At 43.1% G+C, this 14,386-nt stretch overlaps 1 protein-coding gene across 1 annotated transcript in view; it reads left to right on the forward strand.

Moving 5' to 3' along the window:
* The window catches only part of Znf35 (zinc finger protein 35), a 37,656-nt gene that overhangs the window by 18,124 nt on the left and 5,146 nt on the right, over positions 1-14,386 (forward strand). The window contains exons 7-11 of the mRNA XM_021206399.2: positions 1,908-2,930; positions 10,678-11,133; positions 12,558-12,612; positions 12,778-12,971; positions 13,964-14,108. Of these exons, the coding sequence (XP_021062058.2) occupies positions 1,908-2,930; positions 10,678-11,133; positions 12,558-12,612; positions 12,778-12,971; positions 13,964-14,108 (1,873 nt within the window). The remainder of the gene's footprint in view (positions 1-1,907; positions 2,931-10,677; positions 11,134-12,557; positions 12,613-12,777; positions 12,972-13,963; positions 14,109-14,386) is intronic.

Below are 14,386 nucleotides of genomic sequence, written 5' to 3' on the forward strand. Positions count from 1 at the left end.
AGAGAGAGAGAGAGAGAGAGAGAGAGAGAGAGAGAGAGAGAGAGTCAGTCAAAAGAAGGTATCTGGATCCATAGAACTAGAGTTACAGATGATTGTGATCTGCCATGTGGGTGCTGGAAATTGAACCCAGGTCCTCTGCAAGAACAACAGGGAGAGACCATTGAGCCATCTCTCAAGTCCCAAAGTAGCCCTTCTTCATCAGATATGATCTGATACCCATCTTCTTCCTTGAGTTCTATAGAAATACTGTGAGCCTCATCACAATGACTTATTAAGTGTTAAAGAGATGTTAATGAGAGGATAGCGAATTTCATTTTGACAGAAGAATAAGTTCAGGAAATGTATTGGTCATAGTTATAACAGCATGTTGTATCCTTAAGTTCCTCTCGCTACAAACACACAATTAAATGGTTATACTAGCTTCACTTAACTATCAGAGAACACACAGTGGATACACAGAATTTTTATTTTTAGCTTTTTTTTTTTTTTGAGGCAGAAGCTCGTGCTATACAATATTTATTAAACAAGGGTAAGGATGTAGGGTGCAGGATTATATCTTCTATATGTTTAACTATTCAACAGTGTGTTCATGGTCTGAAGGAAGCACAGTATGAGGACATGTGCATGGGTGTGATTCAGTCACCTGACAGTCAGTGTGCTTTTACACTTCAGCACCTCCAGATTTGAGGGTTGCAGGTGTTACATACACATGCAGGCTTTTGTATCCAGCGGATCAGGAAATTCCTGTTTGTTCCTGATACATGGTTTTATGCCTGAGCTCTTCTTGTGATGCTGTCCCCTACTCTCCGCCCACATTACTGTTACACCATACACCGTTCTGGCAGAGGTCCTTTGTTACTCTTAAACCCTGTTCCTCAACTTGACCCTTCAATTGCAAAACAGACACCTAAAACTAGCACAGAAAGCTGGCTCTAGCCTCAGATAAGCCCTGCAAGCTATACTGTGCCGGACTCACGTCAGTATTACAAGGATGGTGTGAAGAGCCACCAGGCAGCTTACATACAGAGGTCCAGTCTTGGGCCTGGTGCCCAGACCTCAAGAAAAACATAAAAGCTCAGTTGTAGCTTAAAACAGTCTTAGTTGCTATTCTGTAGTTCTGTTTGCTCGAGGCCAACCGCTGCATCACTGTTGCTTAAGGAATTAGTTCAGCAAGAAATAAAAGCCAGACTAGTCTGAACATTAGGCATTTCAGGTACCTGAACAAAGGACCTTTGGTCATACATACGTTTCTCAGTACAAGAGTATACCTGACCCTGCCTTTCAGTTGTCTTGCCCCCATTTTAGAGAGTTGAACAAGAGGAGAACAGAGTGGATTTTATACTGTCTGTTGCAGTTCTGAGACTGGACATGCTAAGCGCCTCTCCTTGTCTGTCTTTACCTTTTATTTTATTGCCTTTTATCTAACCTCACTTCTCATTACTTTGAACAGTTCTCTGATTTTGAGCACTCACCCTTCTTTTTTCTTTTTTTTTTCTTTTTTTTTTTTTTTTNTTCGAGACAGGGTTTCTCTGTATAGCCCTGGCTGTCCTGGAACTCACTCTGTAGACCAGGCTGGCCTCGAACTCAGAAATCCTCCTGCCTCTGCCTCCCTAGTGCTGGGATTAAAGGCGTGCGCCACCACGCCCGGCTCACGTAAGGCTCTGTGACCTACTCCATCTTGTCCTCCTTGAATAATTCTCACCCTATTACAGGAAGGTGGGGCATATACACGTTCTCTTTCCTGTCAGGTGGTGAAATAGACTGAAGGGGGTATTAATTCTAAGACATTATTCCTGAAAATCAGAATCATGTTTTACCCCCAAGAGAATTCCACATAAGTGTTGCAGAGGAAGTAAAAGATTTAAAAGGAAAAGATAAGAGGAAAAGGGTCACTGGGATGCCCCTAGCTGGAGAGGATGCGGAGAAAGACAGGAAAGTTCAAACATAAGACATTTGAAGATAGCAAGTCACCCACCGAAGGGAGTGACCAGGAGTGTGGAAACACTGATCATCAGTTCTGTGCCTCCATGACAGGGAAGAGAGGTCATGGTGAAAGGAGACAGTTTGTGTGCACTGAGTGTGGAAAAGCCTTCAGTCAGAGTGCCAACCTCACCGTGCACGAACGAATCCACACAGGAGAGAAGCCTTATAAGTGTAAGGAGTGTGGAAAAGCCTTCAGTCACAGCTCCAACCTTGTGGTTCGTCGAAGAATCCACACCGGACTTAAGCCGTACACATGCAGTGACTGTGGGAAGTCATTCAGTGGTAAGTCACACCTCATCCGGCACCAGGAAGTCCACAGTGGGGAGAAAACATACAAATGTAAAGAGTGTGGGAAAGCCTTCAGCTGGAGCTCAGGACTTATCTCTCATCACAGAGTTCATACTGGCGAGAAGCCCTACACTTGTACTGAGTGTGGAAAAGCCTTTAGCAGGAGTTCAAACCTCACTCAACATCAGAGAATGCATAGAGGGAAAAAGATTTACAAATGTAAAGAGTGTGGGAAAACATGTGGTTCTAATACAAAGATTATGGACCATCAGAGAATTCATTCTGGGGAGAAGCCCTATGAGTGTGACGAGTGTGGGAAAGCCTTCATCTTCAGGAAGGCTCTTAATGAACACCAGAGACTCCACCGTATAGAGAAACCTTACAAATGTAATGAGTGTGGGAAAGCTTTTACTTCTAACCGAAACCTTAAAGATCATCAGAGAGTTCACACTGGAGAGAAGCCTTATAAATGTAATGAATGTGGTAAAACATTCAGGCAGACATCTCAGGTTATTCTACATTTGAGAACTCATACTAAAGAGAAACCATATAAGTGTAGTTTGGGAGAGTGTGGGAGAGCTTATCGTTACAGCTCAAAGCTCATTCAACATCAAAGGAAGCATAACGAAGAGAAAGAAACCTTACTGTTTACCAGCCAGGTGTGATGGCACATGCGATTAATTCCGGCATTTAGGAGGCATTAGTTTTAGGCCAGCCCAGTCTACATAGCGAGTTCTAGACTAGCCAAGGCCACAAAGTGACACCCTGTCTTAGGGAAAAAAAAATTGGCAATAATGTTAATTACTACTTTTCTGAAAATTAGAATTTTTAGTAACATTAAACTTAATTCTGCTTCTACAAATCCATACACAGAAAATAGTAAGTAGCCAAAGTCTAACAAAGGGGATATTTATGCCAGCATTATACATAACTGAAGGGGAAAACAAAGAAACAAACGAAATACCAAACCAACTAGCCAAACAGAGACCAAGCTGTAGATCATTATATGTGCAGCGTGAAAGGAATGATAGTCTATTCTTATTATGCTTCTGAAACCATTTTGTTTTTTGAAGAATTTTTAATGTATGCCACGGGACAAATTTCTGGATAACATGAAAAGTAGAGAAATGTAATATCCAGATAAAATATTTTCGCCTAGGCAAACGGGGAAAGAGGAGGAGAGCCAAACCTAAATTTTCACCATAGTTATGTCTAGGTGATAGGTTGTAGATTATTTCTATTTTCTTCTGTATACTTTTCTAGGCTTTCTAGATTTTCTAAAATGAGAGTGTTACTTTTGTATTTATGAAAAAGTATAATCTGTTTTAAATACAAGTCCATGCTTGTTTTTATTCAGTGGTAGGAAAAGTACCTACTGTGTAGTCTTTAAAACCTTGGGATTCACCCTAATCCTGGCACTGGCAGAAGTGGTATTATGTATGAGTGAATCCATTTCTTTTAGAATCCACTTCCTGCTACTGAAGCCGGTGGTACTTTTGTCCTCTGCAGCCTCAGACTCTGATCACTGGTGCTGCCTTTGTTCTCTGCAGTGTTAGACTCTGTGATCACTAGCGCTGCCTTTGTTCTTTAGAGTGTCAGACTCTGTGATCACCAGCACTGCCTTTGTTCTTTACAGGGTCACTCAGTGATCACCAGTGCTGCCTTTTGTTTTCTGCAGTGTCAGACTCTGTGATCACTGCTAGGTGACAGCACAGCAGGACTTTAGTGCACCTTCTTTTCTACGTAGTGAAATAACTGTCCTATAACGGACGACCACCTGAGCTCCACCCTTCCAGCAGAGATATCTAGACAGTTAGAGGAGACCTGTGTCCTGACCCCCTGGCTGAGCACTAGCTTTACTACTTTGGATGAGTGATGACACTGCTCAGACTTGTGTGAGGAGGGAAAGGTTGTTCACTTCAGAGGGCTGTGTGAGGATTACGTGAAATGATGCTAGTGATGATGCCACACCTGGCACGTGACAGAACAGAGCACAAACCTTTAATCTCAGCATTTGGGAGGCAGAGGCAGGCAGATCTCTGAGTCTGAGCCCACCTTGATCTACACAGTGGGCTCCAGGACAGCCAGGGCTACACAGAAATCCTGTCTTGAAAAACAAAACTTGTCTGAGTTGAGAGGAAAATGGGTAATAAACTATCATTTTATTTTTTTAATAACATTTATTTTTATTTTATTGGTGTTTTTCCTGCTTGTGCGTCTGTGTGGGAGTGTTAGATCTGAAACTAGAGTTACAGACAATTGTGAGCTGCCATATGATTGCTGGGAATTGAACCTGGGTCCTCCGTAAGAACAGCCCTGAGCCCTTAACCCCTGAGCCATCTCTTCAGCTTCCAAAATATCATTTTATATGGCTTTGATTAAAGGGAAATCTGTAAGACAAAGCTGGAAGGTATTCTCCCGGTGCTTAGAGGATGCTTTTAAATCATGTGTACTGCATTCTAGATGGAGCTCAATAGACTGATTCTCCACATCAGCTTTCTCTGTCTTTCTAGTCTTCTTGCAGGCTAACAATAAATACCCTAAACGTTTAACATGTCTCTAGGGCAATAGTTTCCAGTCTTCCGGAGATGAATTTGTTTTTGTGTTTAGGGATGGATCGATTGTCATTGTTTTATAACTTGAAAAAAGCAAAACGTCTCTACAGAGGAATAAACATCACTGAAGTAAGAAGGATGTAAACTCAAGAAAAATGCGGTGCTCTGCAAAAAAGTCTTTGCCGAGCTGGCAATAACTACTCATTTCTGTTTTTTCGCCTAACAGATTAAAGCTTTAGCTCCAATTAGTGACTGAGCTGGTCTAGTGTCAGGAGCCTCCTCTTAGATGGCAAGTTTTGGACATTGGGGCTTAGAATCCTTGGATTCATAGTTTGCTCGCACGAAGTAGTCCCTGATGCTCAAGTGTGATCTGCTCTGACTGCTGCTTCACAAACCTTTTGTGAGAAGCAAGAAAAATGTGGGATTTGTTTTTGTGTGCAAAGTATGAAACTCAAGGGGGCAGGTCACACGGCCCAGTGTGTAAAGGCAATTGCCTGACCGACCTGAGTTTCATCCAGAACCCATGTAAAGGTGGAAGGAAAGAACTGACTCCACAAAGTTGTCTTCTGACTTCCATACTTGTGCCGTGGCATGTGAGTGCCTGAACACTCTGTCACACACAGGCACACATCTGGCACACATATAAAATAACAGTAAAATTTTTCACAGTATGGAACTTATCAGTTGTAGAAAATTATTTTAAATAACTTATTAAAATCCCATTCCATCAAGCCAGGTGTGGAGGTACAACACTGGGGAGGCAGATTCAGGTGCATCTCTGACTTTGGGGCCAACCTGGTCCACAGAGGGAGTGAGTTCCAGGATAGCCAGGGCTAGCTAGAGAAATAATGTCTCAAAAAGATAAAACAAACAAACAAAATTTCTTTCCATCACTCATAGATGGGCTACCAGGAATAGCAGGTGACTTATTTGTCTTACACATATCACCCCCTTATTTAGAATATAATTGTTTTATTAGCCTTGGAAAAACTGAGCTGACCTTCCTGATAATCTGATCCTTCCCACTCCACTATTCTTTCTATATGCATTCCTTATTAACTATAGACTTCCATTATGTTCAGAGTCTGAAAGCTCTTTCTAGTCAATGCCCCAGACCCAGAAGCCATGAAGGAAAAGATCTGTTACATGTCACCAACTGTGATAACCACAAAGTCACAGATATATAACAACCTGGGGTTGGCTGTCACAGTGCATGCCTTCCTCCAAGCTCTCAGGAAGTGGAGCTCTGTGAGTAGGGGGCTAGCATGCTCTACCTAGCTAGTTTCAGCCTGTCCCAAAGAAACAAACTGGGATCAGCGTGCGTCTCCAATCCTCAGAGTCAGCTTTCAGGTGGAAACCAAGAAAACTCACTCCAAAGATGGAAGCTTACAAATGAAAGCTTCATTTTCTGAGCGCTCAGGGAGGCAGTCAGCTTGGGATCTGAACCTCATCCCCGAGGGGAAGCTGTATTACATATTTAGAGGAAAGTGAGGGGGGCTGAGAGGGGGCTTAGGATCACCCAATCATGTTTTGACATTAAGGGTTAAGTGAGGGAATGTCTGTTGAAGACTGAGCCTTTTCCAGGATACCTGGCTTTAAGGCCCTCATCCTCCTAGATGTTTGGTCTGGAGCTCAAGGGAGCAAAGGAACTGGTGAGATGCATGGAGTTGATAAGAGCTTGGCAGGCAGGCTGTTATATATTTTTACAATTCAGACACCTTTGTTAAAATAACAGTAAGTTTTACATACACCGGTTGTTTTATGAGACAGTTAAGAAAATACTTGGAGGGGCAGGGTAGGAGCAGGTCCCTGAGCCTGGAGATATGAATCCTGCTTGACCCTGTTAACAAAGTGGGAGAATTGCTTTTGAGAAGGCTGGGCTCTGGTGGCTTGCTCCTTTGAGCATATAAGTTTACAAGACTCGGCTGTTACCCTCTTCCTGTGAAAATACAATATCTTTCTGAAATAGCATTCCTGAATAGGCTTTGTATGTTTTTCCTTTAACTGCAATTCAGGGTTACCTCTCATGAATGCCACCTATGCTTGTGTGCTTATGTGTTCTGTTAAGTGTGTTCACACTGAACTTTTGTTTAGATTTTTGCCTCTCCTGATTGGTTACCAGCAAGCTTGTAAGGATCTGACTGTATTAAATCAATGAGGAGGCTCATGAATCAGTGATGTGACTGTTAAACCTTAAAACTTGTAAGATGTTTGCACCCTTTGCCCCAACAGTTTTTCTTCTAGAAAAGTATCCTGGAGAAATGGACAAGAGATATAACTAAACATTTAATAATAACAATTTGTTTCTGTTTTGTGTGTGTGTGTGTTTTTTTTTTTTATTTTGTACCCAAACAATGCTGTTTCTGACGATCATATGATTTCTGGAGAGCCACAGCCCAGGATCTTATTCAAGGTTATCAAAAATATTTCAGTTAACATAATGAACACTTCTCAGAGAAAACTGTGTAGGTCCAACCGAACTACACAACTTAATCCAGCCTACCTTTACTATTTGAGCATTGGAATCACCCCATATATATGTCAGCACTAATCTTCGCTGAACTTCAAAAGAGAGTTAGTAACCTATGGGTTAAGGAACGCTAAACCCAAGCATCAGGTACTGTACATAAAGTTGAACAAGGGTTTAAGGATACAGTTAAGTGGCAGAACATACACTGGACATGTGCCCCAAGTACCACAAGACAAACCAAACCAAAAGCCTTGAAGTATTCAGACATCCCAGTCTCAGAACTCCGTACAAACTACTGTGGTCCCTGTTACAAGCCAAGAAACCATACACATGAGGTAACCTGTGCCAGCACCTGTTCCTGAGCATCCAGGAAGCCTGGTCAGTGTTGGGTACAGTTTATTGTAAGTAGGTGGAAGAACTGTTGAGAATATAGACCAAAGCATTCCATGCATTTGGTCTCAGACATATCTGTCCTGCAGGGCAGGGGACTTTTGTCAAGGGAGGTATTCTACAGAACCTTACATCCCGGGAGCATCTACTCCTGGAGCTGATTGGGCTCTTGAAGTCTTGGCTTTTGCTCCAGGATAACTGTTATACTTTTTATCTACAGTCAACAGTATAGAGTCTTGAGTCAGTTGGGAAGAGGGACCTCAACTGAAGAATTACCTTAATCAGATTGGCTTATGGAGAGATTGTGTCTTGATCGATAGTTATGTGGGAGGGCTCCAAACCTACCCCTAGGCGGGTGTGTCTGGGCCTGAAAGCAAGCAAGCAAGCAAGCAAGCAAGCAAGCAAGCAAGCAAGCAAGCAAGCAAGCAAGCAAGCAAGCAGCATTCTTCTACGGTTTCTGTATGAGTTCTGGCCCCGACTCCCCACTATGGACTTTGACGGGAAGTATAAGCCAAGCAAACCTTTTCCTCCTCTAAGCTGCTTTTTGGTACAGTGTTTATCACAGCATCAGAAAACAAACCAGAATGGTAACTTCAATGTTTGCCTGAGGTCTTCCAGGTATCGTTCTCCATGCTCTAGCAACCTGAAATTTCACTGTCTGTAGCAATTTGCACCACATAGTTTTACACTTATGAAACTGTGTTCTTCAGCATCGCAGCTGTGGTGGTAGATCAAACATCTATAAGATTTGAACTTTGAAGCATATTTCCAAGGTACTTTTAATCAGTGAAATTTCAATTTGACAGCCCCCCAAAATGGACAAGAAGGTCTACTTCCTGCACGTNCTTGTGATATTACTGGTGCTTTTCCAGCCTGCATTGGGCAAATTAACACTGGGAGCTTTCATCTTCTTTCTCTTCAGAAGTTTATGGGTCATTTGATTCCTACTTGTGTTTCTCCTACATTTTTCTTTATTATAACTACTTTTCCATTGTAAAATGCTGTGTCCCTTTTTTTTCTGTCTGTTTGCCTTTCAGTGTTGTTTATGAAATGTTTTTTTTTAAGCCTTAGAAAATAGTTTTTTAGAGTTTAGCACATTTGAAGCTTGAGAAATGGCTCAGTAGTTAAGAGCATTTGTGGGTTTTTGTTTGTTTGTTTGTTTGGTGGCAGACCCACGTTTCACTCCCAGAGCCTATATGACTACTTAAAGCCACTCATATTTCCAGGTGCAGGGTACCCAGTGCCCTTTTTTGGCCTCTGTAGGCACTAGGCAAGCATGTGGTGCACAGACATACGTGCAGGCAATATACATAGAGTAAAAATAAGTAAGTTGGATCCCACTTTGGGCCTGTCACTGGACCTTCCTTTACTCAGGCTCCTCTCCATTTCCATCCCTGTAATTCGGTCAGAGATGCTGTTGTAACCCCTGAATTACTGATACTAGAGAGACTACAGTGTTGTGCCTGCAGTTTGCCTCTGCACTCCCCGCCAGAGCAACCCCCCCCCCCCCGCAGCAGCAGCAGCAACCAAGATATGCAGACAGCTGGATTCTGTGCTGAATCCTCCTGCAGCAGCCGGGCTCTCCCCACCTCCCCCAGCGTTAAAATGGCACAACCCATGATGAGGATGTTCTGAAGAGATGTATTCTCTCCCGAGTCTCCAAAAACTAACGCTCCTACTGATAAGAACTCCAGGTTCCAGTCCTTGAGACCTTAGAAAAATAACAAGTTCAAGAGAGACCATAGAAAAAATAAAAAATAAACAGAGGTCAGGTCACAGACAGTTACAACTGGCCATAAAACTAGTCCTTAAACAGACACCCATTACCTCCCCCCTCACACTTCAGTACTATTCCACCCTCTACTCTGTAAATATTCACACTATTCCTCCTAACTATACTGTATATAAACCCAGTATTTTCTAGACTCAGGGTCGCTTGCCAGCATTCACGCAGTCTCTCTATATAGCCCTGGCTAAGCTGGAACTCACTATGTAGATCAGGCCAACCTCCAGTGCACAGAGATCCACCAGATTCTGGCTTTGTGTGCTGGTGTGTGAAAGACCCCCAAAGGGAGACCCCCACTCAAATCTCGGGGTTCACGTGCACCCAAAAGGCACCGAGACCAAACTTGCTGTAATCACACGAGGAAGTTTATTGAAGACGGGACAAGACAAGAGCTCAGGCCAGCATGCTGGGGTCGAAACTCATACACCACACAGGGGTAGAGGAGTTCGACCCTGACCTGAATTTGTGACAGGCTTATAAAGGCAGAAACCACAAAGGAGGGAGGAGGGTTGGACAGGAAATAGGGGAAGTCCAAAGTCACACATTTACTTAACAGTTAACAGTTAAACTATACCAGGTGTTACATTAAACAATATGTTTAAAGCACAGGGACATTCCACAGAGGGCAACAGTTAGGTCATGTTCCACTTTACTACTCTGAGCAACACACCTGGGGCATTGGGACATTCCACAGAGGGCATTGGGACTTTCTGTGGTTATTTTAAGAATTGCTTTTATAGGTAGGTTCCGGGTGCGGTCACCTGCAGGGGACCAAGGCCCTTGAATGTAGAGGTCATGCCTTTTAAATTTTTATTCTTCAGTGTGCACCACCACTCCTAACGGTTTTGAAATCTTTTAAGACAGTTGGATACATCTGAATATGAATAGTTCTTAATTTTTATTGGCAATGATGGTGGTGTACTTGGAATAAAGAGTTTTACTGTTTATAATTTCCAAAATTGACCTTAATTATATATGAGAATTAAGGCAAATATTGTCGGGATGAAGCATAGGGGTATCCTCTGTACCATCCGTCAACCTTTCTGTACCATTTGATTTTTTAAAGATAAAAATGCTGAGGGAATTTTCTAAGATCGTCAGCTCTGGTAGGTAGGTGCTCAGCTTGGGAGAATGTCCCTGCCTGGCCAGCTAATACCCTACCCGCCCTGGGCACCGAGATGTACGACCCCCCTGTAGATTCCTAGAGAGGCCGGCCTGCCTGGGGAGCCGGAAGCCCGGCGCAAGGCACTTCCTGTCCGGTCATTGTTCTCAGTCCCGTTGCTGCCGAGAGACTCTGGAGTCCCGTCCGCGAAGCGGCGCCGGCTCGGCTGGGCCTTCGTGGCGAGCCGGTCGCGGCTGGCGGCGAGAGGTGCGGGACTGTCCTCCACCGACCATCGCCGACCATCGCGGGGCCGGGAGGTAGCTCGGGGCGTCCGGGCCGGGCGGCGAGCCTGCTGGCGGGGATGGAGGAGGGCGGCTTGTGCAGATGGCTCCGGCCTGCTGGGGTGAGGAGCCGGACAGTCTGGCCAGAAGACTCAAGCACGTGGTGGGACGAGTCTCAGAGGCTCTCCTGCCAGAATAACCCGCCAGAATTACTCTTTGAGGCCGTGGTGAAAAGCGTGGCATTACTTAAGAATTTAAGTTTGCACAGTGAAGTTGATGTTGGGAAAGGAATATGAGTACCCTGCAGCAGCAGCATCAGAATAAGGCAATTTAGTAAACATTAGCACCGGTTTCTAGTAAAAGAACCAAAGAGGGATAGAAGCACAAATTTCAAACTCTTTATATACAGCTAAAATAGTTTATGTGGCTTTATTTAATAATAGAACAAAACACCTGTCGGCTTATCTGAAATAAAGAGGTCCCGTTAATTAGTAGTCATGTGCCTGGCTTTAGATGCTGTTTTAGAAAGCAGTTTAGCAATAAATATAAACCCTTAGGCTAGTGATCTCATAGTTCCTTCTAAAGGAGTAATGCAGCAAGTCAAAGGAATTCTTTGTACAGGAAACTATTACCAAAATAAGCAATAAAGCCCACGTTTACTGAAGAAAAGATTGTAAATTTAGAATGTTCTATTTAGAATGCTCTGTCAGAATAGCATGTGTGTGTGTGTGTGTGTGTGTGTGTGTATGTTCTGTATCTAGTATATTGAAAGACAAGACTGTTGTGAAACACTCATTGAGTCAAGAACTGGTTGTGACTCAGTGGTAGAGCATTTGTCTAGTATACATTAGGTCTTTGTATGGGTTCCCAGCACGGTAGAATCAACAAGTGAAACCACCAGTACAGAAGGGTGAACCCTGTGCAAGTGCAGTCTGAAGGTGCACACCTGGGGTCTAGGTAGGGTATCACCCAATTTGTGTATGTATATGTTTATGTGAATGTATGTATAGGTCAGTTTTATGTATGTATGACAATTATAGAATATTTGTACAACAATTAAAAATAAGGATAAACAAGGTCAACATGGGTAATTTTGTTTTATAACCAAAATTTAGTCTTATCAAATATTTGGAAGATGTGGGAACTTCAAAAATGAAACAGACAAAAAGAACCTCAAAAGTACTTGTAGTTATACTCTCTGAGATAATCATTCTTTTCTCCTTGGTATTGAATCTCTGTAATATCCCCTTTTTAAAAATCAGTCTAGCTGGGCAATGGTAGCACACCTCAGCACTTGGGAGGCAGAGGCAGAGGAAGGCAGATCTCTGAGTTCAAGGCCAGCCTGGTCTATAGAGTGAGTTCTAGGAAAGCTAAGGCTATGCAAAGAACCTCTGTCTCAAGGAAACAAGAAAACAAAATAAAATCAGTTCCCATAGTAAAAACAAATTAAGTAAAATAATAATTATCACTGAATTGGAATTTTTTATTACTCTTTTTCTATATAAAAGTTTTTACAGTTAAAATGTTAATTCTTCCTCCTTTCTTTTTTTTTTTTTTTTTCTTTCTGAGTCTCAATATGCAGCCCTGGGTGATCTGTGTAGACTTCCCAAGTTCTGGGATTAAAGGTGTATACTACCAGGCAAAATATTATTTTGTATCAGAAATAAAAAGTGTTTTATACACCGATTTTTGTTATTTACAGTCAGCCCCTATCAACGGAACATTACTGTTTTACTGTGACCACCAGCTGAGGACTGGTAACATCAACCAGTGGCTCTGTGTTATCCCTGCTACATTTGCTGTTAACTCTCTTTTCTGGTGTTGCAGTGAATAGCTCATCTTGGCTCTGGAGACTTGAAGGTTAGATGGAGCTTGACCGATGTTGGGTATCCCTCAGCTATCAAGGATCCTGCATTGAACAGAGAAGATGACTGCAGAATTGAAAGAGACCATGGGCAGAGCCTCTTGGGACCCAGAGGAGGTGAAAACGGAAGGAGATGAGGAAAGTGTCATAGGTCAGGCATCCAGCCAACAAGTGTACTCTGAGAACGACAAGGACTGCGCCCCAGGGGAGGGTCCTTATGTAAGCATCGGTGTATCAGAAGATGAGGAAAAGGTAAATGATGATCTTGGGGAATAGAATAGAAATGCAGACCTCAAATAGTTTTACAGGCACTCTGCTGCCAAACCCAGACTCCATTTTCCTGACTAGGGCTCTGACCTTTATTCCTTTGGAATATAGTGACAATTTTCCTTCTGAAAGATGTACTGGTGTGTTCTGTAAGTCTGCAGCTTCTAACCATCGCTACATAGAACTTGATTGCGACAGTATCTTGTTGCCCACATTATACTCTTATTCTAATCAAACCAGATTCTGGGAATAAGACCTGGGTTTCTGTGTTTTTACAAATACATCTAGTGACTCCGTCCAGTTCCTTATCATGGTTAATGTCTGCCACCTGGGGTGTTGTTACAAGTATAATTGGGTTTACAAGGTCTGGGATGTTGCTACAGATACTGCTCATCTACAGGCAAATAGTTCAGATCAGTCTGGCTTGAATTCCTGAGTCTCCTGCCTTCACTACCCATGTGCTGGTATTAAGGGCATGCATTGCCACACTTTGGCTTGCCCTTAATGGTTTCAAGCACACCCCAGGTTCTTTCAAAGGTCTTCCAGAGCTCTCTATGAGAGTATATGACCAGAACTTTGGTAGGTTTGCTCTTTGGGGAGCAAAAAATCCTGCTGAAAAATGTGTCCCAGTGCCACCCTCAACCTCTGTTAACCAGGGGTGACCTTAAAGCTCTGATCCATCTGCAGCCACTCACCATGTGCTGGGCTTACAGATCTGTGCCAGCACACCTAATTTCTGTAGTGTGAGGTGAGCACTGTGCGATCTAAGCTCCTTAAAGCCACACACCCTGCTGGTCTAAGCTAGGACTCACCTACAGTATAGGGTGTGTGTTGTAGAGCTGAGTGACGCTGTGCTTCTCCACTTAGGTCTCCTAGGGAGTTGTGATCTCCAGGAATGGGTTTTCATCCTCAAAGCTGTAATCACCGTGCTCCAGTCTTCAGTCCCTTCATAAACAAACTATACTCATTGTTTCTAGGGTCAGAAAATGTTCCAGGACATGGCAGTGGTTCTAAAAGCAACACAGGAGGCTGCTGCTGCTTCACCCCTTGGAAGGTACTCATTGACAGGGACTCTAGCCAAGAGTGAAATCCTGGAGCCTCATGGGAACCCAACCCCAATAGGTAAAGTTCAGCTTCCCGATCTCAGTTGCATTAATACTGTGGACGGGTGTCTGGTTTCTCTTTTTGAATCACATAATGTGAAGGTGTTGACCCTGTCAATCCTTCAGAGCTGCTCGGATGGTTGCCACAGTAAGTGGCTCATTTCATACAGTCTAAAGACCACAGAGGTAAATTCTAAACTCACTTTTTCATCATGCTTATTTTTCAGCACTTTTCATGTTCACACACATGTAAACCCATGTCTTCGTGTGTTTTATGGTTATTTATAAGTTGCAAGC

This window comes from Mus pahari, chromosome 10 (genome assembly GCF_900095145.1).
Source record: "Mus pahari chromosome 10, PAHARI_EIJ_v1.1, whole genome shotgun sequence".
NCBI lineage: Eukaryota > Metazoa > Chordata > Mammalia > Rodentia > Muridae > Mus > Mus pahari.